This window comes from Chamaea fasciata, unplaced genomic scaffold (genome assembly GCF_029207755.1).
Source record: "Chamaea fasciata isolate MVZ Bird 193981 ecotype frontalis unplaced genomic scaffold, bChaFas1.0.hap1 SCAF_18, whole genome shotgun sequence".
Taxonomy (NCBI): domain Eukaryota; kingdom Metazoa; phylum Chordata; class Aves; order Passeriformes; family Sylviidae; genus Chamaea; species Chamaea fasciata.
In genome coordinates, this window is record NW_027094103.1 from 4,057,087 (window position 1) to 4,080,127 (window position 23,041).

General features: G+C 52.2%; 3 protein-coding genes across 5 annotated transcripts in view; 2 read left to right on the forward strand and 1 right to left on the reverse strand.

Moving 5' to 3' along the window:
• TAOK3 (TAO kinase 3) overlaps positions 1–12,588 on the forward strand; it is a 74,491-nt gene extending 61,903 nt beyond the window's left edge. For both annotated transcript variants that reach the window (XM_066199703.1, XM_066199704.1), the window contains 7 exons: positions 4,608–4,844; positions 5,631–5,759; positions 6,481–6,684; positions 8,937–9,176; positions 10,242–10,454; positions 10,806–10,988; positions 11,067–12,588. In XM_066199703.1, the coding sequence (XP_066055800.1) occupies positions 4,608–4,844; positions 5,631–5,759; positions 6,481–6,684; positions 8,937–9,176; positions 10,242–10,454; positions 10,806–10,988; positions 11,067–11,228 (1,368 nt within the window). In that variant the 3' untranslated portion in view covers positions 11,229–12,588. The remainder of the gene's footprint in view (positions 1–4,607; positions 4,845–5,630; positions 5,760–6,480; positions 6,685–8,936; positions 9,177–10,241; positions 10,455–10,805; positions 10,989–11,066) is intronic.
• A 959-nt stretch (positions 12,589–13,547) lies between these two features.
• On the reverse strand, positions 13,548–15,975 carry PEBP1 (phosphatidylethanolamine binding protein 1). The gene is made up of 4 exons (XM_066199725.1): positions 15,775–15,975; positions 15,342–15,451; positions 14,651–14,751; positions 13,548–14,382 (listed from the first exon to the last, which is right to left on the reverse strand). Exons 1-4 carry the CDS (start codon positions 15,907–15,909, stop codon positions 14,165–14,167), a joined length of 564 nt encoding a protein of 187 aa, XP_066055822.1. The 5' UTR covers positions 15,910–15,975; the 3' UTR covers positions 13,548–14,164.
• Positions 15,976–16,663: 688 nt separating this feature from the next.
• Positions 16,664–22,902, forward strand: VSIG10 (V-set and immunoglobulin domain containing 10). 2 transcript variants are annotated; one of them, XM_066199716.1, is made up of 8 exons: positions 16,664–16,857; positions 17,070–17,354; positions 20,129–20,407; positions 21,173–21,466; positions 21,566–21,676; positions 21,926–21,938; positions 22,051–22,211; positions 22,366–22,902. In XM_066199716.1, exons 1-8 carry the CDS (start codon positions 16,773–16,775, stop codon positions 22,410–22,412), a joined length of 1,275 nt encoding a protein of 424 aa, XP_066055813.1. In that variant the 5' UTR covers positions 16,664–16,772; the 3' UTR covers positions 22,413–22,902. The 2 variants fall into 2 exon arrangements, with proteins under 2 accessions (XP_066055813.1, XP_066055814.1); XM_066199717.1 differs by having other exon boundaries at positions 16,752–16,857; positions 22,328–22,902.
• The last annotated feature ends 139 nt before the right edge of the window (positions 22,903–23,041 follow it).

Here is a 23,041-nt window from a genome sequence, read left to right on the forward strand (position 1 = left end):
GGAGTAAAAGTTGCCATCTGAAATGGAGACCAGGCACCTACATCTCCATGTTATTTCACAGATTATCATTGATCCATGAATTAAAAGTTATGACGAGAAATCTCTTGAAGCTCAGCAAGCTGTTGTTTGAAAAGAAGGGCAGAGGTTCTGCATGTTGATGAGACTACACCTCTCCATGTTTTCAAGGGAAAGCTGTTTTTTGAATCTCTTCAGAGCTGCATTGATCTGCACTTCTGGGTATCTTTCAAGCTTGACCCCTTAGGTCCCCCCTGCCTCATGCATCTCCTTAACAGCTGCTTTTACAGTTTTCAAAGGCAATGATCAAGTAGTTAAAATTTCATAGAATCCCAGAATGGCTTGAGTTAGAATGCATCTTAAAGCTCATCTCATTCCACCCCCTGCCATGGGCAGGGACACCTTCCACTATCCCAGGCTGCTCCAAGCCCTGTCCAGCCTGGCCTGGGACACTTCCAGGGATCCAGGGGCAGCCACAGCTGCTCTGGGCACCCTGTGCCAGGGCCTGCCCACCCTCACAGGGAAGGATTCCTCCCTGACATCTGTGCCATCTCATTTCGTAGAAGGATCAGACAGTGAGGACTCTATCAAAGGCCTTGGTGTTCTCTTTGAAATCCAAATGCCAGCAAAAGAACGATGTGATCTCATCCGGGGCTTGCAGAGCCAAGTGTCTGTGTCCCATGTGAGCAGGATTCCCTGGATGTGGCCAGGAGAACGGCACCAGGGCAGCCTGACTCCAGAACCAGGTGCCTTCACATGGAGCTGTTCCCTTGCACCCTCTTCTGCTGAAGCCTTGATGTTTGATTCCAGAGGGTTGAGTTTCTCCCAATGGACTCATCTGGCTGCTGCCTTTGTAGACCTTTCCTCTAAAATTTTGGACTTGTTCTTTCTCATCTCCTCTTGCAGTGAGAAGCAGCTGGCAGTGTTTTGCTCAGAGCTCTGCTTCCTCCAGCACAGGGGAGCTCAGAATTTTGGTTATCGAGAGGTGAGAATTCCTGTCCTTTAGGAGAGGGTTCAGTATCTTGGACAAACAGTGTAGAAAAGGGAACTCTAAACAGCTGCTGGTTTGGAGGAGAAGTTGTGAGCTCAACTTCCTTATGTAAAGCTAAAATCTTGGAGGGGTGAAAGAAAGTTTGGATTTTATGGCAAATGAACTGCCTGTGGGAGTAGGTTGGAAAAGACATCTCTGTTCTCAGTTTTGCGTGTGCCAAAGATGCAGAGAGATAAGAAACTGAGAAAATGTCGTACCTTAATAAAAGCTGTTCTGGTTTATACAGGTTTTGGTTCTCCTGATAACCTGGTTGATTATTGTGTGCTGCAGGGATACCAGGAAACTGCAGCTTTCTGGTGTGAAGGATCCTGACATTTCCTGGTTATATGGAGTACAAATTTTGTAGTTATCAGCTTTTGCCTCATGATGATCTGTGGGGTTATGTCTGTGGACTTCTTCCTGAGGGGCAGCTCCAATCTCTGCTCTCTGTGTTGAGGGACAGGACCCAGGGAATGGCTGGAGCTGTGTCAGAGGAGGCTGAGATTGGATTTTAGGAGAAGGTTCTTCCCCAGAGGGTGCTGGCACTGCCCAGGCTCCCCAGGGAATGAGCACGGCCCCGAGGCTGCCAGAGCTCCAGGAGTGTTTGGGCTGTGCTCCAGGGATGCCCAGGGTGGGATTGCTGGGGGGTCTGTGCAGGGCCAGGGGTTGGACTCCATGATCCCTGTGGGGCCCTTCCCACTCAGGGTATTCCAAACAGTACATGGAGCTGCAAGAGTCTCTGTCTAGGAACACCAGAAAGGTGACTACTGGAACATCCCCAAATTTTCTTGCTAAAATGGTTGCTGGAGCTGTTCATTCATTAGGGGCTTAATCTTTAAAACCATAATCCTTTATTCATTCATAGTCTGAAGGACTTCTCTGGTACTGAACTGGGCATGATCAGTAACTCATGTTCATTTCTTCCACGTTCTCCCATCCCTGAGATCACCACGTGCAGACTTTGTCTTTGAGGACTGTCCTGAGGAGTGTTGGACTTGGCTGGAGATCATGGTGATAAATAAAGTCTTTATCATGAGCTTGCTGAACACAGACATTAAATCCATGAGCTGTCCACCATGTCTGCTGCTCTCCTCTCTCATTTTTAAGATGAGACACTGCTTTTGTTTTCTTCTGACTTTAATGTCTCATCTTCTGTTGTGACTGGAAGGCTTTATCAGCTAGGCTTGTAATTAGCAATTGCATCCTATTGTTAGGGATAAATATCCTAGATTTCATGGGAAATCTTTCCAAGATGGAATTCTTGTCATGATAAAGCTGAGCAAAATTGGAAATGGGGTGCAGAGGAGCAGGGAAAAAAACAAGGATAAAAGTTAATGAGTTTTGCTGTAAATAAAACAAGTGTACATTCTACATCTCATTAGAGATCAGACCAAAGGAGACTGGCAAACTTGCTGGAGGATCCTTAGATCCATTTTTTCTTAGGCTCTTGCTGTTTGCTTTGTTCTGCCAATGCCTGGGAACGGAGTGTGCCGTGCAGAACATCCCATTGCTCACAAAAGGGCTGGGCCCCAAAAATAGCACATCCAGGAAGATCTTGTACTGCTGGTGGCTCCCAGATCTCCATTTCTCTTCAAGTACCTGACCAAAGCTGTTCTCTCCCAGCTGGATGTCCCTGAACGTTGTCAGTGGCATGTGTGAGGTGTTGGCGGTCTGCGTGTCTTACCTGGCATCTGCCTCTTATCATTAACTTGGATTCTCAGAGAAACCTTCCTTACCTGGAGGCTTCTGGCAGAGATCTTACTCTTGCTGAACTTGACTGAAATGTGCAAGTTCCTAGGAACACTTCCCAACTTCTTCCAAGTGTCGCTGTCCTTGGTATATGTGGAAAACCCAAAAGCTTTTTGTACTGTAGCAGAACAGAGGGCTCACACGGTGTTTGTGTTTCTGTGGTCATTCCTACAATCCCACGTACTCCTGGTGGCTGCCTTACGTCTGTTTGGGTCTCGGGCATGTGCAGGCTGCTCTGTTACACTAGTTGCTGAGGTGTAAGTATTTAATCCAGCCTACTCCAAAATGACATTCTGAAATTTCTTACAGGAAGGAGGTGGTTTGTCCATCATCACCTCCTGGTGGATGCTCAGCCTCACTGAAGTGATTAACCCGAGTCTGACAGAGCTGTGGTCAGGGTGGTTCTTTGGTTCCTTGGCAGTCTTTGGGAGGCTTTTCCTGAGTTCCTCTTCATACTCCTCCCAAGTGTTGGGAGTCATTTGGACTGAGACAGGTGGCACTTGCTGCCTGCCTTGGGTGACCTCAGTCAGGGTGTTCATCTGTTGATTTTGGAGCTCTGACTTGGCTTCTTGTCACCTCCCAACCCTGGAGCCAGCAAGTGCACTGGAATGGCAGCTCCCTAAAGCAGCTGCTGCTCTGTTGAACCTGAACCTTCCCAGCTCTGTAAATGTATCCCATCCTTCACCTGAACTTCAGAAATCTCCACAAAACTGCCTTCAAGTGACAGCAGCGCCCTAGTAGGGGCCAGGTTTTGGGGTGCTGTGGAGGAATCCATCAGGAAGACTGGGCTCTTGCCGGCTGCAGGAGGGACTCTTGGTTCATAAAGCTTCAGTGATCACCTTCAAAGGACTGAGCTCTTCACACTTAAGTGTGAAAGCAAAGATCCCCTTGCACAGAATCAGGGGCTGCAGTTCCACACATGTACCAAGTTTTTGGTTCTCAGGTCATATAACTGATCAGCAGATCTTCATAAGTGAAGTTCCTGAGACTGTCTTTAAAAAAATAAGAACCAGTCTTGGACACTTTTCTTCTTTTGAAATGGAAGCATCACCATTTGCATTTTCTTCTGAACATTTTTGGCACAGCGTGTTGGGGTGGGTTTTTTTTTCCTTCCTTTCACATGGATACACTTGGGCATGAAAATGAATGTGGAACTTGTGAGTTTGTTTCAGCTGAGCAGGGTTTAAAATCTGCTTAGACCATCTGATCAATCTTGTTAAGAGCACACAGTTCCAGAACAGTGTTCCCTTGTTAGAAAACTTTCAATTCTGGGAAGGAATGAGCTCAGTCTGTCATCATCTTGAATTTTAAGGGAAAATTTTGAAGGAGGCTCCTCATAGCAGAAAATAGATGTTGAGGGATTGAATTGCCATGGGGGTGACTTGAGGAGGAAGGAAAGAACGGGTGGCTTGGGGGTGGTTCTGGCTGCATCTTGGGAGTCCATGCCACCCTCAGGGTCTGAGTGCTGTGTCTGAATAACGTTGTCCCCTGTGTCTGAAGAACGTTGTCCATCAGCCACCTTTGTTTCCAGATCTGCTCCGGTGTGTCCTGGAGTGATAAGTAACCAGTCCCTTCCTTTATTTGTAATATGGCATTTTCTGCAGCGTTACTGGAAACGCATAAAAATCTCGGGAAAAGATGGGGGCCAACAGGTAGGAGAGAGAAACCTTGTGGCTCTGTGACATTGAGCAGCAGCACCTTTGAAACCTGTTGGCTCCTTAGAGCACAGCAGAGCAGGGTTGCAGTGAGCAGCCAGCATGGCTTGTGTGGGAAGCAAGGCCACGGAGCACTTGTTGCCTGTCCCTGACCGCAGGTTACAAGACAGATCCATGAGCATGAGCAGGAGAACGAGCTGCGGGAACAGATGTCAGGATATAAGCGGATGCGGCGCCAGCACCAGAAGCAGCTGATCGCCCTGGAGAACAAGTTGAAGGCCGAGATGGACGAGCACCGCCTCAAGCTGCAGAAGGAGGTGGAGACACATGCCAACAACTCGTCCATCGAGCTGGAGAAGCTGGCCAAGAAGCAAGTGGCTGTGATGGAGAAGGAGGTGAGTGCAGGGAGCTGCCCCTGGGGATCTGAGGGACAGGAGAATCCAGGTCTCCAAGGGGGGCTGTGGGAGCTGCTGCTCAAACCCATCGTCTGAGGTGCAGAACAAGAGGACATGGTCTTAAAGCTGCCCCAAGGGAAATTAAGGTTGGATGTTGAGAAAAAGTTTTTTACTAAGAAAGGGTGATAAAGTATTGGCATGGGCCGCCTGAGAGGTGGTGGAGTCACCATCCCTGGGTGTGTTTAAAAAGACTGGATGTGGCACTTGGTACCATGGTTTAGTTGAGGTGTTAGGGCTGGGTTGGACGTGATGGTCTTGAAGGTCTCTTCCAACCCAGCGATTGTGTGACCTTGTGCTCCCTGGTGAAGCAGCCTCAAGTCACCTTTCTGACTGATAGGCACTCTGGTGGCATCCACCAGTGCCACAGCTGCATAAAAGGGGCCGTGGGGACCTTGGTGGGAACTTTGCCTCAGCCGAGGGGGTGACAAAGCTGCCACTCAGTCTAAAAATCAGAGCGTTAATCCACATAATGAACTGGTGGTGTTGTGCCCTCTGGGGTGGTTTTGGTGGGGAGATAAGCACAAGGAAGCCCTGAGACTTACTGTGAGCATTTCTGTGCCAGCAGCTTTCCTTTGGCTGAATGCTCATGGCTTTGTCTAGCAAAGTCACCAAAATGACTGACCAAAAACCACAACACTGATTTATGCTGGGTTCTGCACCTGCTCACTCACCTTTTTTTCTTTTTTCTTAATTGTTTTTTTTTTTCCCCCTCTCTGTACATTGCAGGCAAAGGCAGCTGCAGCAGATGAAAAGAAATTCCAGCAACAGATTTTGGCTCAGCAAAAGAAAGACCTGGCGACCTTTTTAGAAAGTCAGAAGAAACAATACAAGCTTTGCAAGGAAAAGATTAAAGAGGCAAGAAACCCTCATTTTTGGGGCTGAAGGGGTGTGGAATGGACACAAAGCAGTCTTTGATTTCGATAAACCTGGGCCAGTCCTGGAGTTTAAGGGGTACTGTCAGGCTTGGAAGCAAATTTGGATTCTCAGCAAGTAAATTTTCAGGAACTGGGAGCATCTGGCAGCATTTCCAGAACAATTTGTGAGGGTGGCTACAGGTGCCTTCGCAATTTGCTGTGGAGCGGAATCTTTGAAACTAAGGGTGATGAGGGAAAATGGGACTTCACAGAGAGTTCTTCTTCCCCTTTCTCCTCATCTGGTTTTTTTTTTTTTCCAAGTAATCAGAGCAGCCATTCAATGTCCCTTGACTAAAAGCCCTGTGATCACTTACATAAATTAGGAAGAGAAGTAACTTCATACGTAGCTTATCTGTGCCAAAATGCATTATTTAAGTAGTTTCTCCACCACGTTGCAAAAATAATTTGCTATTAAGGTAAAGGTGAGAAAACGATTATCAAGGAGCTCAGTGATCACTTTTTGTCCTACACTTGGTGTGGGTCCTGGTGCAGCTGTAGGGGCAGCAGGACAGAGCATGGCCAGGTGATAGGTCTGGTTCTGTTGGTTTTGTAGTAGGATTTTGGTGTTCTTTCATGAACTGAATGGCAGAGGAGGAGCCAGGAGGGTCCCCCAAGCCCTGTGTCACTGTGGTGCTAAGGGAAGCCTTGTTTTGACCCTGCAGGAAATGAACGAGGACCACAGCACGCCCAAGAAAGAGAAGCAAGAAAGGATATCCAAACACAAAGAGAACCTGCAGCACACACAGGCTGAAGAGGAGGCCCAGCTTCTCAGCCAGCAGAGACTCTACTACGACAAAAACTGCCGTTTCTTCAAGAGAAAAACGATGATCAAGAGGCACGAGATGGAGCAGCAGAACATTCGGGAAGTATGGCACTCCTCACTTCTCTCCCAGCCTTTCTTTAACTGCTTTAGCTTCGTGTCTTGGCTGAAGTTAGGTCCTCACGTTTCTAGTTGCTAAATACAACTGAGAAAAGCGTAAGAAAAGAAGTTTTGGGAAATGGTTTTCCGTGCTGTTGTGGCTGCTTTGATCAGTTGTGGGATAGCAGTGTTGACTGCAGACAGAAACACCCTGTGGGCCCCTTCCCTGGGCTTGATGCCTCATCCCAGCTCCTGAGTGTTGGTCTGGGGGTCCTGCCCCAGTTTGGGCTGTGGGGAGGGCCAGGGAGAGCAGTGGGATGGGGATATGGGTTGTCAAGGAGAAGCTTTTCACATCCTGCTTCCCCTCGTTGGTTTTTGCCCCTTGCCTCAAGGCTGCCTGTGGTCAAACACCCCCTTGGAGAAAGAGTTTCCACTTGGAGATGTTCCTGTGGCCATCACTGTAGCATCTGAATTCTTCATTGATGTTACTTTTGGATCAAGACTGTCAGATGAGAGGGTGTTTTAGTGAAAACTGAGTGAGGAGTGGTCAGAAAATTCCAGTTGTGCTTGGCCTGCTATCCTCAGGTTTTCCAGTGTATTTTGTACTTGTCCAGAGCTTTGCTGCCCTTGGGTCCTGATGTGCCCAGGGCTGCTTTGCTGAGATCCAGATATCTCAACCCAGGCACCCTGGAAAATGATTGACTCCAAAAATTCAGATTCGGGCACCCTTATCACAGCATGCCAGCTCTGTGGCAGGGGTGAGAGCAGAGTTCAGTTACCTAGCATGGCATTTAACCAGGAACACACCTCTGACCTCCTGCATTTAAACTCTTAGAAGAGACCAAAGAGTGATCTGAGTTTTTATTTCCTGAAAATTACATGCCTACTAATTCAAATGTGCCAGTACTAACTACTTGGATCACCTGAAGTAAAGAACACTTTCAAAATATGTTTTCCATATTTTAACGAACCACAGATGTTGTTTTTGTGCAAATGGGAAAGTGTTTGAGGGAAGTGGAATGACTGTGTGTGTTTCTGCTGTGTGAACTGAAATCAGGTGTGGAATGGGCTTGGGAGAGGCTGGCTGAGCTATCCTGGGATGAAGGCACATGTGCCACAGCTCCCTGCCTGATCAGTGCCCCACCTGCCTTTGTGCCAGTGGGAAGTCATTTTTGGCACACCAGCACATGTAATTTTTAATCTTGGCTGTCAGGGGTCGAGTTTCGCTTAAATTTGTAAACACATGCTACACCCTTAGGGCCAAGAGGGCAGAGGGAAACCCTGGCCCTGTTTTCTTCCCCGTCGTCTCAGCTCAAACCTGTCCCAGGTGCAGCAGCCACAGGGGGGCTGAAGTTTGCAGGTGCTCCTGTTGAGAGTTACAACAGGATTACCACATGTAAGCAGCAGCTCAGAATAATTTCATTTTTTGCTTCTGCTGCAGAAACTCGTTAGGCTGAGGCAGCACGGGGCTGTCCCCGTGCTGGGCACGGTGTGGGGTGGGGCAGCCCTGCTGTACCTGGCTGATGCAGCAGGGAGCACAGCCCTGGAGGTGTAACCTGAGCCTGGATCAGGGATGCACCAGCACCGTCTGTGAAGGGGCACAGCTGGAGTCAGCTCCGTGCTGCTGACACCTTGAGACAAATATTTGCAGTAATCAGGGAGGGAACTGGTGTCTTCCCCTTCCTGGGCTTGTAGCTTGGGGAAGGTTTTCCTGGACTGTGGACACTCTGTGCAGGAGCTCTTGGTGGACACTGCAAAACCCTCTGAGCCTCGGGCTCCAGCCTCGTTTTAGAAACATGTTGCACCTTGGGCAAATCCCACCTGGAAAATTCATTTTCTCACCTGAGATGGTGTTAGAGCCATTGACCTCTGACTGGCCACTCTAGTGCAGGTGAGGGTAGGGGAGCTCATTCCCAGTACCCACCAGGGGCACAAGGAAATACAAACCGGACACGAGCTCCGATTCTGTCACCCCCGCCCTGAGCACCGTGGGATGTGTTGACTGAAAGCTGCTGCAGGTTTCTGCAGGCACAAGGGGCTTGTGTGGGGTCCTGGTGCCACCTGCTGGGGACTCCTGGGGCCATCCCAGAGCTGCCCGAGGAGCAGGGGATGGATGGGTGGTCGCTGTTAGCGTCCCCATGGCGCTGCTGGGTTTGTGTTTCCCGGTGACACGTGAAGTCCCTGCGGCTGTGCAGAGCAGTGAGCAGGGCCCTCACGCTGGTGGATGCCCCGCTGAGGCGTGTGTGTGTGTGTGCGCAGGAGCTGAACAAGAAGCGGACGCAGAAGGAGATGGAGCACGCGATGCTGATCCGGCACGACGAGTCCACGCGGGAGCTGGAGTACCGGCAGCTGCACACGCTGCAGAAGCTGCGCATGGACCTCATCCGCCTGCAGCACCAGACTGAGCTCGAGAACCAGCTGGAGTACAACAAGAGGCGCGAGCGGGAGCTGCACAGGAAGCATTTCATGGAGCTCCGGCAGCAACCAAAGAACCTGAAGGTGCTGCAAGCTTCCCTTCCTCTTCCTCCAGCCTCTGTCCTCCTGTCTGTGCCTCCTCCACGCAGCACCCGTGCTGTGGGACCACTGCTCTCCACACCCTGTGCTCTCCCTTGCATCCCCTCCCTTCGCACAGAGCAGCTCTGGATAAAGGAAGTTGTGGGCTGGGATAGCCCAGAGAGTTTTTAAAGTGCTGTGCTAATTGAAGCTGTTGGGCAAAATAGTCCAGTCCTAAGCAAAGGGTCACAGAACTTGTTTCTGACAAGCTGTGTGTGGTTCAGGCCCTCACTGCTGTCAGCTTGGAATGATGAGAAGGTAGTTGGTGGTGCATTCAGAGTCCAGAGAGAACACAGAGCACTGAGTGTGTGCTGAGCTCTGTGCACACCCCGGTGTGGTTACACACCTCTGAGCTGCTCTCTGTGGGAGGCATGTTCCTCCTCCCAGTGTCACAGAATCACAGAATATCCAGAGTGGGAAGGGCCCCACAGGGATCATGGAGTCCAAATCCTGGCCCTGCTCAGACCCCCCAGCAATCCCACCCTGTGCATCCCTGGAGTGCTGTCCAAACTCTCCTGGAGCTCTGGCAGCCTCAGGGCCATGCCTATTCCCTGGGGAGCCTTTTCACCCTCTGGGGGAAAACCAACCTCAATATATCCAATCTCAACACCCCTGACACAGCTCCAGCTGTTCCCTGGGGTCACTGGCCACCAGACAGAAGGCACATTGCTGTCACTCTGTCACACCCTGGCTAGTTCCCAGATCTGCAACCTCTGCATAGTACAAGGTTGAGGTGGGAAGGACACGGAAGGGGAGTGATGCTGTGAAAAATCAAACATGTTTTGGGAGGCACGTGATGGGCTGGGTGATCTGCAGGAAGCAGGGGCAGAGGATGGAAGTGCCCTGCGCTGAGTGGGTACTGTTCCTGGCCAGGCTGCAGCAGGGCCTGAGCTGCTGCTGCTGCTGCTGCTGTTAATCCCTGTGGGAAGCATGCCCAAGGGGAGCTATGGTTCCACAACCTCTCCATTCCCAAAGCCCTTCGCGCTCTTCACGTCGTTCCTTCCTTGGCAGGCTATGGAAATGCAGATCAAAAAGCAGTTCCAGGACACATGCAAAGTGCAAACTAAGCAGTACAAAGCACTGAAGAATCACCAGCTGGAAGTAACTCCAAAGAGTGAGCACAAGACAATTCTGAAGAGCCTGAAGGACGAGCAGACACGGAAGCTCGCCATCCTGGCCGAGCAGTACGAGCAGAGCATCAATGAGATGATGGCCTCGCAGGCGGTACGTGCAGGGGGCTCTGGGGCCTGGCAGCACCCTGGGGGGGACTTCTCCAGCCACTGAATTATAAAAAGTGTTTAAATAACACGTCAGGTGGCACTTTCCCTCTTGGATTAAGTGTCCTGTGGAACATGCGTCCTTCCCCTGCTCCCCTTGCGTGCTGGGTTTAGGGTTGGATCTTCTGAGGCTCTGCCTCAATGTGAGCAGAGAAGCTGCTGTTCATGAAAGCCTTTCCTGTTTTCTCCCTCTGCCACCAACACTCTTTTGGGAAAAGAAAGAGTGGTGTGTGATTTGTGTGAGAGCAGAGGAATTCCCAGCGGGGGTTTGAGTGTTGTTTTCCCGATGCTCTCACAGCTCCGGCTGGACGAGGCCCAGGAAGCGGAATGCCAAGCCCTGAGACTGCAACTCCAGCAGGAGATGGAGCTGCTCAACGCGTACCAGAGCAAAATTAAGATGCAGACAGAAGCACAGCACGAAAGGGAACTCCAGAAGCTGGAGCAGCGGGTGTCGCTGCGCAGGGCACACCTGGAGCAGAAGGTAGGTTCCAGAGGGGGTTTTGGGGGCACGGGGCAGGGTGGAGCTGTGCTGGGGGGCTGCTGACTGTGCTCGTTGCAGATCGAAGAGGAGCTCGCCGCCCTCCAGAAGGAACGCAGCGAGAGGATCAAGTTTCTGTTGGAAAGGCAGGAGCGGGAGATTGAGACATTTGACATGGAGAGCCTGCGGATGGGCTTCGGGAATTTGGTCGCTTTAGAATATCCCAAGGAGGACTATAGATGAGGTTAAATTTCTTTGCCATTTAAAAAAAAAAAAACAAAACAAAAAAACAACAAAAACCACAAAAAGCAAACAAAGTAAGGATAAAACTTGCAAACCCAACATTCCCCATGTTGACGGGCGTGCTCTCTCTCTTTCTGTCTCTCTTACTGACATCGTGTCGGACCAGTGCCTGTATATTCTTATCCATCAGGGGCCCCTTTCCCCCGTCACATCCCGGTGCAGGACAGCTCCTGGCAGTCTTTTCCATAGTATGTCACAGTATTGATGTCTCTGTGCAATGATTAAAAATGTTTCAGTGAAAACTTTGGAGACAATTTTAATGGAGAAAAAAAAAAAACATAAAAAAAAAACCCAAACCACCAAGTGGATGTATGTTGCTTCTGAGCAATCACTCATTTTACCACCAATCAATGAAAGTACAAGCAAAAAAATATTAATAATTAAAAGATATCTACGATCCCAGGGGGAGAGAGACTGAATCCGCAGCCTTACCTTAACTAGCTGCTGCATAATTTTATTTTATTTTTATTTTTTTGGTATTTATTCATCAGGAATAATTAAATAATAAAAAAAATTTTATTAAAGATTGAAAAAAAAATTTGATACATTTTACAGAAAAAAAAAAACTTAATCGTGCTGTACATATCAGTGGTGACATATTATTACTTTTTTGGGGGTGGGGAGGGGCGGGTGACGACGTGGTGATTTTTAGGAGAACCATGCCGGGGCAGCAGGGACGAGCCCTGGCCCCTGGGCATATTCTTGATTGTATCATAAATCATTTTCTGCTGTCGCAGAGAATGTGAATACACTTAAATGAGCCCACAGGATCCCAGTAGCACAAATTGGGCTTTGTCAAATCGTGTATTTTGTGTATAGAAGGAATTTAAGGAGAGCTTTTACTTATTTTCATATTGTATTTTAACTGTTTCTCTGATCAAAAATTTTTTTACTTCTTTCCCCCCCTTCCTTCCTGCTCCAGCCACCCCCCACTCTCCAGTTCTGTTCTGGAGCTCAACACTGTCTGTTAGATCATCCCAGCCCTTTTCAGTTTTTCTTTTATTTGTTTTTTGGGGTTTTGTTGTTTTGTTTTTTTTGTTCCTCCCCCAAGTCCACCCCCAACCCCATGATCTTGCTCATAAATATTGCATTATTCACACTTTCAAACTGTGTATTTTCTTACAATAAAAAGAGAAAAAAAAGGCTTTACTTCTTTTGCATGCACTTTAAAAAAAAAACCAACAAAAAAAAGGACAAAAAAACCAACAAAACAACAAAAACATTTTTCAGGTTCCAGGGAAGAGCATGAATAACTGTCAGAGCTTTTAATTATATTTGTAAATAAAAGTGTTCATCACGATGCCTGGCTGTATCATTGTGGGAGAGGTGGCTTGTGGCCCAGCACAGGTGCAAGGTGGGGAGGGGATACATTCCACAGGTGTCCCATTCCACAGCTGTCCCTCAGCCTGGGGCTGGAGGAACCTCAAGGCTTGGTTTCCTGACAGTGGAGGTTTTTAGGGTAATGGATTTTTTATTTCTATGTCCTCCCAGCCTGAGCAGTTCCAGGATGGATCAGCCTTGTGAGCACTGCTCCACTGAACTGTGGTGGAGCCTTGGTCTGGAGTAGCTGGGGATGTTTTCCTGGAAAACCATCAGTCCTGTTGAAATGGTTTAATTGCTGGGCTGATAAAACTGCCTTGGGGCACCACCACCCACCTGAGTTCTGGAATCCCAAATTTTCACAGGGCTGCTGCTGCTGCTGCTTCCTCCTGTTTGTCACTGCAGAGCTTTGACACAGTAGCTTGAAAAAAAGGGGGAAGGCTCCCGATTCCATGAAGTTGAATTGCATTGGCTTCACCTTTTTTACCTTTTTATAGTCATCAAGCTCTACCAAAGGCTCATTTCTTCTCCAGGCACTTGGGAGACACCCCCAAGCCTCACTGCAAAGCTGCTGGAGGAGCAGGAAGCACCTGGGACCTGCAGCTGGGCTGGGAAGTGGCTGCAGGTCAGTAAAGCTGCTGGTGCCCAAACCGACTGTTGGGGTGTCAGATCTGCTGTGGTCACATGGGGATTCCTGTGGAGGGAAGGACCCTCCAGTTTTGGGAGTGTGGGCAAATCCCTTGGGAAGGAACTGAAGGCTGGGAATGTTTTTAAGACAGAAACACATGATGGCTTTGAGCTGTGTCCCTCCAGCATCAGTGAGTCCCAGGAATGGGGAGCCCCAGGCACAGGGTCCAGCCTCATCCCAGGAACACAAAACACCCCACTGCTCCTTGAGCACTGCCCTTGTCCCCCAAGAAGACAACCAAGCACACCAAGTACCTTGAAAAGTTTTTAATTGCACTGTGAGCAGAGCACAGATAACCACAGGGCTGAACAAAACAAAGTGGTCTCAGCTTTGAGTGGCAGCAGAGAACAGAAGGAAATGCTCTAGGCCGGCTCCTGTCTCCCCCTTGAGCTGCACCTTCACTACTGTAGTGATGTGGAGGCACTGGCCAAGTGGGGGGGGGGGGGGGGGAGAAAAAAAAAAGGGGACAAAGTTTCCCTTCAACTGTCCTCTCCTCTCCTGGAAAAAGGAGTTTCCACAGCCAGCACCTTCCCCAAAGTGGTTGTGTACCCACACCCCTGCCACCTCAAGCCCTCCCCAAGATGCCAGAGACGCCCTGAATTGACACTAATTCACAAAGGCTTTTGATTCCCTTAAGCAGGTCAGTTTTAGGATGGAATGGCCCTTCCAGGGACCCCCATCAGCAGCTCCCTAGCTACGATACCACGGGCACCAGCACAGGCCTGGACACAGGGACAGCGGGGACAGCAACAGAGTGACAGTCGCAGCGATCAGAGTGGGACAGTTGGGTTCGACTCATGAACAAAACAGCTACAGCACTGTGCCCGGCCCCACCCATGGGTGCTGCTGTGCCCCTCGGGCTGTGGCCCTACTTCCCCGAGAGCTGCTCGTAGAGCTTGGGCACGTAGTCATCCCACTCGGCCTGGTAGCAGGTGCCGGCCACCGGCGCGCCCAGCCCGTACTTGCTGCGGAAGGCGGCCACCTTGAACTTGCCGCGTTTGTCCCCGGAGCGGTTGGACAGCACGGGCTCGTTGCAGGCCAGCTGCTGCGGCTGCTCGTACACCAGCCACACGTAGCGGTGCAGCCCTGCGGGGACGGACAGCGTCACCACCCTGCTCCCCGGTGATCCCCGCAGCTGCCTAAGGAGGATGGAGCTTAGGGCAGCTTAGGGATGATGTACTAGACAGGCTTGAGCTCTGCTCGTGGTGCACCTCCCTGTGGGTAGGTGCAGCCCCCAGCAATCCCACGTGGATCGTTTCCACAGGGAGTTCCCTGCAGGCTTCCCTCCCCACCCACCCTTCTGCCCTGGGTGTGATCCATGTAGCACCACGTGGGAACTGCTGCAGGTACCGACCTGTTCCCTTGGGAGGCCCAGAGCCAACATAATCCGACATCACGGTCCCGCTGCTCACATTGTTGCCCTTCATGTTGGTCACCAGGAAGTGATGCCACTCTCTGAAAGAAAGCAAACAATCAAACTGGCACAGCCGCAGATAAGAAGACCCTTTGTCACTCCAAGCTGCTGTGCTTTTCCATGAGGCTGTCAGCGTGGGGTAAACAAACAGCTGCCAAACTCGAAGAGCACCAGTCCCTGAGCAGGCACAGCTTCACTGGGATGCACAGCCTGCCAAAACCAGGAAACCCACAGCCTGACCTCTGAGAGTGAGTATTCCACACACTGCCGAGGCTGACTTGAGGAAGGCGAGCTGGTGCCAGATTTAAGATTCTGCCACCAGCAAAGACCTAATTTCAACCCACATATGTGCTAAATCAGAGCAAACAATCACTGCTGTGCTGCTCCCGCTACAACAGACCTTTGAACACCCCCGATAAGATAACATCCCTGTATCCTGATAAGAACAGCTGCTCCTCCCGATGCTGTCCCTGGCTCAAGGAGAGATGCAAGGACACGATTTCTATGACAAACCACAGTCCCACAGTTGAACCTTAGGCGGAGCACAGTCCCCCTCCCTAAGCCTCTGCTCAGCCCAAGAGAGATGCTCCTTTTTCCCCATGCAAGACACGGAGCTGTCCATCCCCATTACCTGAACTTCGGGTCCTTCCGACTGGGCGCATCAGGATCTGTGAGAACCAGGGTGTAAAGCTTCTGGGGATCGCAGCCGTCCCACTCGATGCTGGTGGGGCGATGCTGGACCTGCAGGGATGACCCAGTTAGCACCGGCCCCGCTGCCAGCGCCAGCCACCTGCCCTGCACACAGGGCCAGCACCACTTGCGCTGGCAGCGGCGAGGGGTTCAAGGCCATTCGTGCCAGCTCGCCCTGGCTGTAAGCGCCACGGGCCTTCTCTCCTGCGTACGGCCACCCCCGTAGCAAGGCGGCCCCCAGAGCTCAGCCCCTCCCTCTGCCCCTGCACCCCGTGAAGCTCCGGCGGCAGTTGCCGGAGCGACAGCGAGAGGCCCGACCGCATCCCGCCATTTTGCCGCGCCAACCCCCGCGCGCAGGGCCGGGTGCTGCTCACCTGAGTAGGCGTGAGCACCTTGCCCAGCTCGTCGATCTCCACGGAGCCATACTTGACCCTCAGCGGGTGCGCCGGCTTCTGCTCCACCTCGGCGAGGCTCAGCGGCCCGTCCCACTTGGCCAGGTCTACCGGCATGGCGACGTTTGTGGCTGCGGCGGCGGCGGCGCCTCCGAGCTGCCCCTCCCTCACCCAGCCCCTTGGCGGAGGCACCGCCCCGCTCCTCTCCCATTGGTGGAGACGCCGCTATGCTCCTCTCCCATTGGTGGAGACGCACAGCTGGCCTCCCCCGGGCCAGCTCTATGGCGCCCCCAGGCGGAGCCGAGGGGAGGGCCGGCCGAGCTCCAGTTACCTGTGCCAGCACTGTCACCCCTACCGCTAATTAGGTTAATTAATAATTAATGTGCCAGGGCCCAGTGGGGCTGCCCTGTGGGTCTCAGCGCTCTGCTTCACGCCTTAGTGCTTCCAAGCTGCCATGTGTAAGATGTCCTGGAGAAACCCGAGGATAGTTACGTGGCTACGGCCTTTGCAGCGGGGTTGCACAGAGGAATAACCGTTTCTCTCTGCTCTTCTCGCTCCGCTGCTTGTGGGGTGTCTCTAAGTGGGTGGGTTGGAGAAGCGCTCTGGACTTGGGGTCGCCAACCACCTAGGGAACGCCACTCAGCGAACACCACTCTCTCCGGTTCCAACGCCCGCGACCCGCGGGCGGCAGCCGGCGACAACGCCTGCCCCGCTCCGCTGGGGCCGCCCCACTAGGCCGAGGGGGGGAGTGAGATGACCCCAAGATGGCGGGCGGGGCTGAGGGGGGGGCTCAAGATGGCGACCGCCCAGAGCGGCGGCTCTGAGGCGGCGGGAGCCGCTGGACGACCCCATCACGGGCCCCTCACGGGCCGTGGCGGGCGGGTCCCCCCGGCCGGGCACGCCCGCCCTCCCCAGACCTCTCGCCGGGGCGGCGGCCGGGCAGTACCGCCTCCGCGGGGCTCTGGCAGCGGCACGGTGCCATGCAGCTCCTCGGCGGGATGCCGCCGGCCCGGCTCTTCCTCGCCCTTTGCCTCTGGAGGCTGGTGCCGCGCCGGGAGGCCGCAGGTAGCGCGGGCTGAGGGGAGGGGAGCAGGGAGCTGTGTCCCTTTTCCTGATCCTGGTCTGCGCTGGATGGTTTTAGTCACCTCAGAGGTCCGTCAGCAGTCTCCTAAGAAGCTCCTCAGAGGGCTGACATAGACAGATATCCAGGTCTTTGCTGGCAGAAGGCGGCTGTGCCCATTCCCTACATCCCTAACGCCGTCCCTTCTCTCTTCCAGGAACAGATGAAGTGGTCTTTGGGCGGGTGGGAGGAAGCATCCTCCTTTTATGCCGGAACGTGTCCAAGGAAGCCACGGAGGTGGTCTGGTTCCAAGGGGACCCGCACTCCTTCCCACCTCTCTTCTCCTCGCGGGTCTCCTTCCCCCCGGACGTGCGCTTTTCCCTGGTGGACAACAGCTCCCTGAGCATCTCGGAGCTGCGTGTGCAGGACGAGGGCAACTACACCTGCCGGGAAGTGCTGAACAAGACGGACCATGAGCACAGGGTGCAGCTCCTGGTGGCCAGTAAGTCATCCCCACAGCTGAGCTTCCTCCCCTCGGCCTTCCACACCCCCAGATTCTTCTGGCTCTGGTGGGAAAATAATATTGAGAAAGTGCAAACGGTTTTGTCATGCAGAATCTCCTTCACATGCTCTCACAAGCACCAAAATGTGTCCAAATGGCCTTTCACACATCGGGCATATGCAGGGGAAATGCCAGCTCTCAAGTCCTTGCTGTGTCTCTTCTTCATTGCTGATAAACGAGTTTTTGGGCACATCTTCCATTCCCTGTAGTTACTCCAGGGGGATCCTTTGCCTCAGAATCTGGCTGACTTGTGTCTCCATAAACCTTGGGGTGGAGGCTGCTGCTCGTTGCTTTCCCTTGTTTGGGATAGATGTGCTTTGCCATTCCTTGGTGCCATCCTTTTAGTGGGAGAACTCTTCCCAGCTGAGGAGTCTTAGATCAATGGAAGCATGAAATTCCTCAGGTTTACGTGGGAGCAGAGTCCTGAGAGCGTACCTGTTATCAGCACAGGCCACTTTCAGCCCTTCTGTGTCTTCTGGTGCTCTCTCCTTTTTCCACCTCTATTTCATCCATTCATTCCCTTAGAAGTGTTCAGAGCACAGGTAGAAGTTCAGGCTGGAAAGCGCTCAAGCCAATTAATCCTTCCTGCTTCTGCCAGGGAACCATTATTTTGCCCTGATGCCTCATGTATTCCATGGGAACAGCCCCCTCCAGATTAGCAGGGAGCACAGCTCCTGTGACTGGTGCCACTCTTGGTCCTTTCGGGATTTGGAACAGGGAGAATCTGCTGCTTTTCTCATTTTGACCCTCTGTACTCCCTTGGCCTCTTCCTTTCTTGCTGCTCTTCCCATGTATGAGACCTGTTTGCCTTCAGGGTGTTCCTTCCTTCTACCTGTGTGTGTAAACACTGCACCTGTTTTGTGCAGATTAACCTCTTAAAAGTTTACAGGAACAAAATTTCTCTTCCTGCAACAGGGAACATGCAGATGGGGTGTGGAAGGATTGAACCTCAGGCTGCTTCAGGGAGTAGATATGTAGGCACTGGGCTTAGGAGTGGGGAGCCCCAAATCTGGAGTACTGGGGCAGAACACCTGGGAGCAGAACATATTTAGGGGGTGCCAAGTATTGGTGCTGCACTCTGAACTTCATTTATAAGTCTGGAATTAATTGTGTCAGTTAATTTCCAAGTGCGGCAAAGATGATGTGAGCATACCCTTTAATAGGTGACAAAGAGATTTCTGGAAATGCTTTGGGTCAGCAGGAGGAGCATGAGCAAAAGTTAGAAGTTTAACCTCTGACCTGTAGCAGGGCCCCGTTTTTTGACAATCCCTGTTGGTGGAACATGTTATCTTGGGCTGGAGCAAATTTTGGACACAGACCTGGCACTGCTATGGAAGAGCCTCCCAGGATATGTGGAGGTTTTGTGTGGGAATAACCAGCTGACAGTCTTCCCATACCATGGGTGATACCAAAAAATTCTCTTTTTGTTTAAAACTTCACTTTGAAAACCCCACAAGCAGTACAGTAAACATTCTAGTGACAGGACAAAGGTGCAGCCCTGCCTTGGGCTGTGATTCTGTTTGTTTTGGATGGGAAGCACCTGTGAAGGAGACGTGCAGTTCCACACCTCCAGGGATTCCTTGGCACATCTCTGCATGGGTTGATGGCTCTGTTGGCCCTTCTGTGGGTCAAACCACAGCAGGTCCTTTTTGCTGGTGTTCTGTGAGGTTGGGAGGGTGGAGATTTTTAGGCTTTTTGTTTGTTAACTTTGTGGGAGCAGATTTCTTTAAACAGAGTTGAGCTGGGAGAGCCTGGGAGTTCAGGATGTAAAGCTGATGGCTTCAGGTGACTGTTCCTGAGGTCAGCACAGAAAGTGCAGCTCTGGCTGGGCATCCTGGAGGGGCTGTGTCCCCCTGGGCATCCTGGAAGAGCTGCTCCCCGTCGACATGGGGCAGTTTCTGCTAGTTCAGGCTGACAGGATGCCCTATTAACCACAGCCAGGGTTTGGGAGCAGTTTGATCCTCCCCAGAGCTGGGACACAGGGAGTGTTGCAGAGAACTTTCTTGCCAGAGCTGGGTGGTTTCAAAGATCACCTGAGGTGTGTGTACAGTTCCTGGAGAGCCAAGCCCCAGAACACTGTGTTCTTGCAGCTCACACAAGGGTTTGCCATGATTTTTTAAAATTAATTCAATTGATTTCAAAGTCCCCTGAATAAATGCTCCCTAAAATAAGCCACAGACATCCCTCTGACACCTCCGGTGTGGGGCTTGCTTTGGTTTGATCTGTTGGTGGGGGCTTGTTCAGTACAGCATTAGGCACACACAGGGGCACAGCCTGTTAATTCTGCCTGGATCAGAGTCCAGAATCCCTCTGGCTGTTAAATCAGCACGTGTGTGGGTCTGTGTGTGGAAGGAGCAGCTGGGAGAGAGCCAGGACCGTGCCTTGTTCTCAAGTGATGGCTCAGTGTCCCTCCCTGGCAGCTATGCCATGAGGACCAGGGCAGTGGGAATTCATTCTCCTGCTGTGTTTATCTCATTTCCATTGGATAAAGCTGTGGCAGTAATTTTTTCCCTCCCTCAAGGCTTGACTGTGGGGACTGTGACAGCCCCTTTTGGTCCCTGCTGGCTGTCATTTACAGCTGTGCACGCCTGGGGCTGTGGGATGCAGGTCAGGGAGCAAGACTTGCAGGGAAACAGGAAAGATTTTTCGAGAGGAATGATGACAAAGGAATTCCAGCTCAGCAAGTGTTTCTGACCACGTGCTGTCCTTGATAGATCCACCACAGGCAACCCCGAAGTGCTGGGCTGAGACCTCGTCGGGGCTGATGCTGCAGCTGTTCTGCAGCTGGCCCGGTGGGTACCCACACCCCACCCTGCACTGGAGAGAGGAGGGGCAGGATTTGGAGAACTCCAGCTGGGTCATCAGCTCCACCAGCTCCTCGGACACCCACGTGGAGACGCTGAACAGCTCCCACCTCGCCCACCGAAAAGTCTTTAAGTGTGTGGGCAGCCACGTGGTGAAGCAGGAGCAGCCTGCCTGCACTGTGGAGATAAGTGAGTGGATTTGCTGGCTCATTAACTGTTAATGAAGCTGGTGAACATGGGGCAGGTGGGTACCCTGGTCATTCCCTGCTCTCCAGAGCACTGAGGAGGTCAGGGAAGCCAGGATGTAGCACGGCAGGGCGCATGTGCAGCATGAGGTACAGATGTCCTGCAGTTGAGATCCGTCACAGCAGAGTTGCAGGTGAGCTGTGTTTTGGGCCCGTCTTCAGGGGCCAACAAATTTCACTCCAGCAGTGTTTTCACCTGTGGAAAGCTTCCACACACCTGCGTGAAAGTGAGAGGTGGTTTGGGGGCTGTGGGCAGCTTGAGATGAGATTTGGTAGGGCTGGCTTTAAGGGTTGTGTGTGCCCTTCAGGCATCTCGGGGATTGGAGTGGCTGATGAAAATCTGGGCTGTATTTATTCTCCAAGGGTTGTCAAGGCTTCACAAGAGCTCTGCTGATCCCAAGGAAAATAATGCCTGGGCTGCTCTTCTCCTCTCTGCCATCTACCTGCTGGCTACCCTGAGACTATTTTTCCCGGGGGATATGAAGACAGGTGTCAGAAGGGACTGAGCACCATGAAAGCTGCTCAGGGCACTCCTTGGGAGGCTCCTGAGTGAGCCAAATGCCAAACCCATAGCGCTCAGCTCCCAGACTCCTGCCTGCCTCCCTTCTGTTAATGATTATTAATCAGCCAGAAGCTTGATTGCTCGTTACGTTAATTGCCTCCATTCCTTCCTCTTGTTTTTGTTTTATTTTCCCCCGGGGCTGTTCAGAACTCCCTTCTTTGGAATCTGAGCCCCCCCAGACCTGCTTTGTGGGTGACAATGTGACCCTGACCTGCCGGGTGACCGAGAGCATGCCGGCAGCTCGGCTCAGCTGGCTGAGGGACATCACCCAGCCCGAGGTGGAGATCCAGCCCGGGGGGAGGTTCCTCATCGCCCAGGAGGGCAACGTGTCCCGGCTCACCATCCAGAACTGCTCCCAGGGCACTGACGGCGGCTGCTACGTCTGCAAGGCCCAGAACCCTGTGGGGCTCAGGGAGCTCTTTGTCTGCCTCACAGTGAAACGTGAGTGGGGCTGTGGCAGGAGGGCCTGGGGACACAGCACTCTCCTGCTCTTTGGCTTGCACTGAGAATTCCTCATCCATCTGTGTCCCCTCTCCGCAGAGCCAGTGAACATCGTTGGGGTCGTGGGTGCTGTGGTGGTCCTGTCCATCCTGGCTGTTCTCACTGTCACTGGGGTTGTGTTGTACTACAATCCCCTCCTCTGCCTCAGAGGTAGGGATTGGTTCCTCCTTCCTAGTGCTTTATCCCTAACCTGCTTGTCCCTCCCTGTGTGCTGGAGTCAGAGTTGTCTGGACAGGTCACTGCCACGTCTGTGCCTCTGCATGGGGCTGCCAGTGACTGTCTGGGGGAGGCACAGATGTGGAGACAGGATTGGCAGGGGTTGTCCAGTCCAGTAAAACCAGTGGCGCTCCCAGAGGGGCAGTTTCTAATGCTGTCTTCTCTCTTTTCTCTCCCGTTAAGGTGCTGCATTCAGGTGAGTTGACATTCCTCAGCCCAGTCCCTCATGGCATCACTACTCAACCTTCCTGTCGGGCAGGGAACAGGCTCTCCTCAGCCTTTCATCCAGCTTGCTGTGCTGTTCCCAGGAATGCAGACTCAGGGGATGTCTTAGTGCTGGTGGACTCTGAAGATGACGAGGAGGGGAAGGGGTCCGAGGAGGCCCTGAGCAACTGCACCGAGCACGAGGCCATGGTGCTGGTCGGTGGGAGCAGGGCCCAGCCTGCTCACCTGAACCACCTCATGGAAGGTGAGGAGCCACCTGCTCCCTGCTGAGCTGTGGGTCGTCCCAGAGCAGCTGCCAGGGAGGGAGGAATTCTTGGTGGCTGTTGTAGCTGAAATGCTGCTGCTCTGTGCCATGTGTAGGTGACGATGACAAGCTCCATGGCGTGGTCTCTCCACAGGAAGTGAGAGAAGAGACACAGGGCTCATAGCTTCTATCCCTCCTTGAGGAAACACATGGAGCTCCAGCTGGAATCCAGCATCAAGCAGGCCCTCACTGTGTGTGGCTGAGCACAGGCTGTCAGTGTCCTGTCCCAGGACACTTCAGGGAGAGCTTTCCCAGCTCTTTCTGCACCTGCCCCTTCCAGTTTCACTCTGTCCTTCCCCAGCCATGTTTCTCCATTTCTTCTGGCCTCTTCCATTTTCTTCATTGTCTTGGGTGTCCCTAAAACAAGGTGACACCCAACACAGGCAGAGCATGGGAACACCCCCTCACTTCAGCATGGGAACACCCCCTCACTTCAATGCCTGTGACGGACTCAAATTCCCGTGGGGGATTCTGGCTCAGTCCCCATGAGCAGCTCTGGGATGGAGAAAGTCATCACAGGGCTGCCGTGGTCCTGGGGCAAGGGAAGAAACAAGGGGGGTGTGGGCAGGAGATGGGTGATGCTGACTCTGGGGAGGCTGAATTGTTTGTATTATAAATATTTTTTCCCCTATTCCTTCTGTAGTGTTGCTCTGTGTGCAAGTCAGGAGTTACTCTGTTCCTTGTCAAGTGTGGGTGTAGGGTAATGGGGACATAAGCACACATCTGGGGGGACAGAGGGGACCCGACAGCACACGGGGGATTGCAGGGGA

Bases quoted from the DNA above. Each gene is read 5' to 3' on its own strand.
- VSIG10 (XM_066199717.1), top strand. From the start codon at position 16,773: ATGCAGCTCCTCGGCGGGATGCCGCCGGCCCGGCTCTTCCTCGCCCTT. The intron at 16,858-17,069 runs GTAGCGCGGGCT...TCTCTCTTCCAG, and splicing joins GCCGCGCCGGGAGGCCGCAG to GAACAGATGAAGTGGTCTTT. The intron at 20,408-21,172 runs GTGAGTGGATTT...GGGGCTGTTCAG, and splicing joins TGCCTGCACTGTGGAGATAA to AACTCCCTTCTTTGGAATCT.
- PEBP1 (XM_066199725.1), bottom strand. From the start codon at position 15,909: ATGCCGGTAGACCTGGCCAAGTGGGACGGGCCGCTGAGCCTCGCCGAG. The intron at 15,452-15,774 runs GTGAGCAGCACC...TCATCCCTGCAG, and splicing joins AGGTGCTCACGCCTACTCAG to GTCCAGCATCGCCCCACCAG. The intron at 14,383-14,650 runs GTCGGTACCTGC...CCGTCCCCGCAG, and splicing joins TGGGCCTCCCAAGGGAACAG to GGCTGCACCGCTACGTGTGG.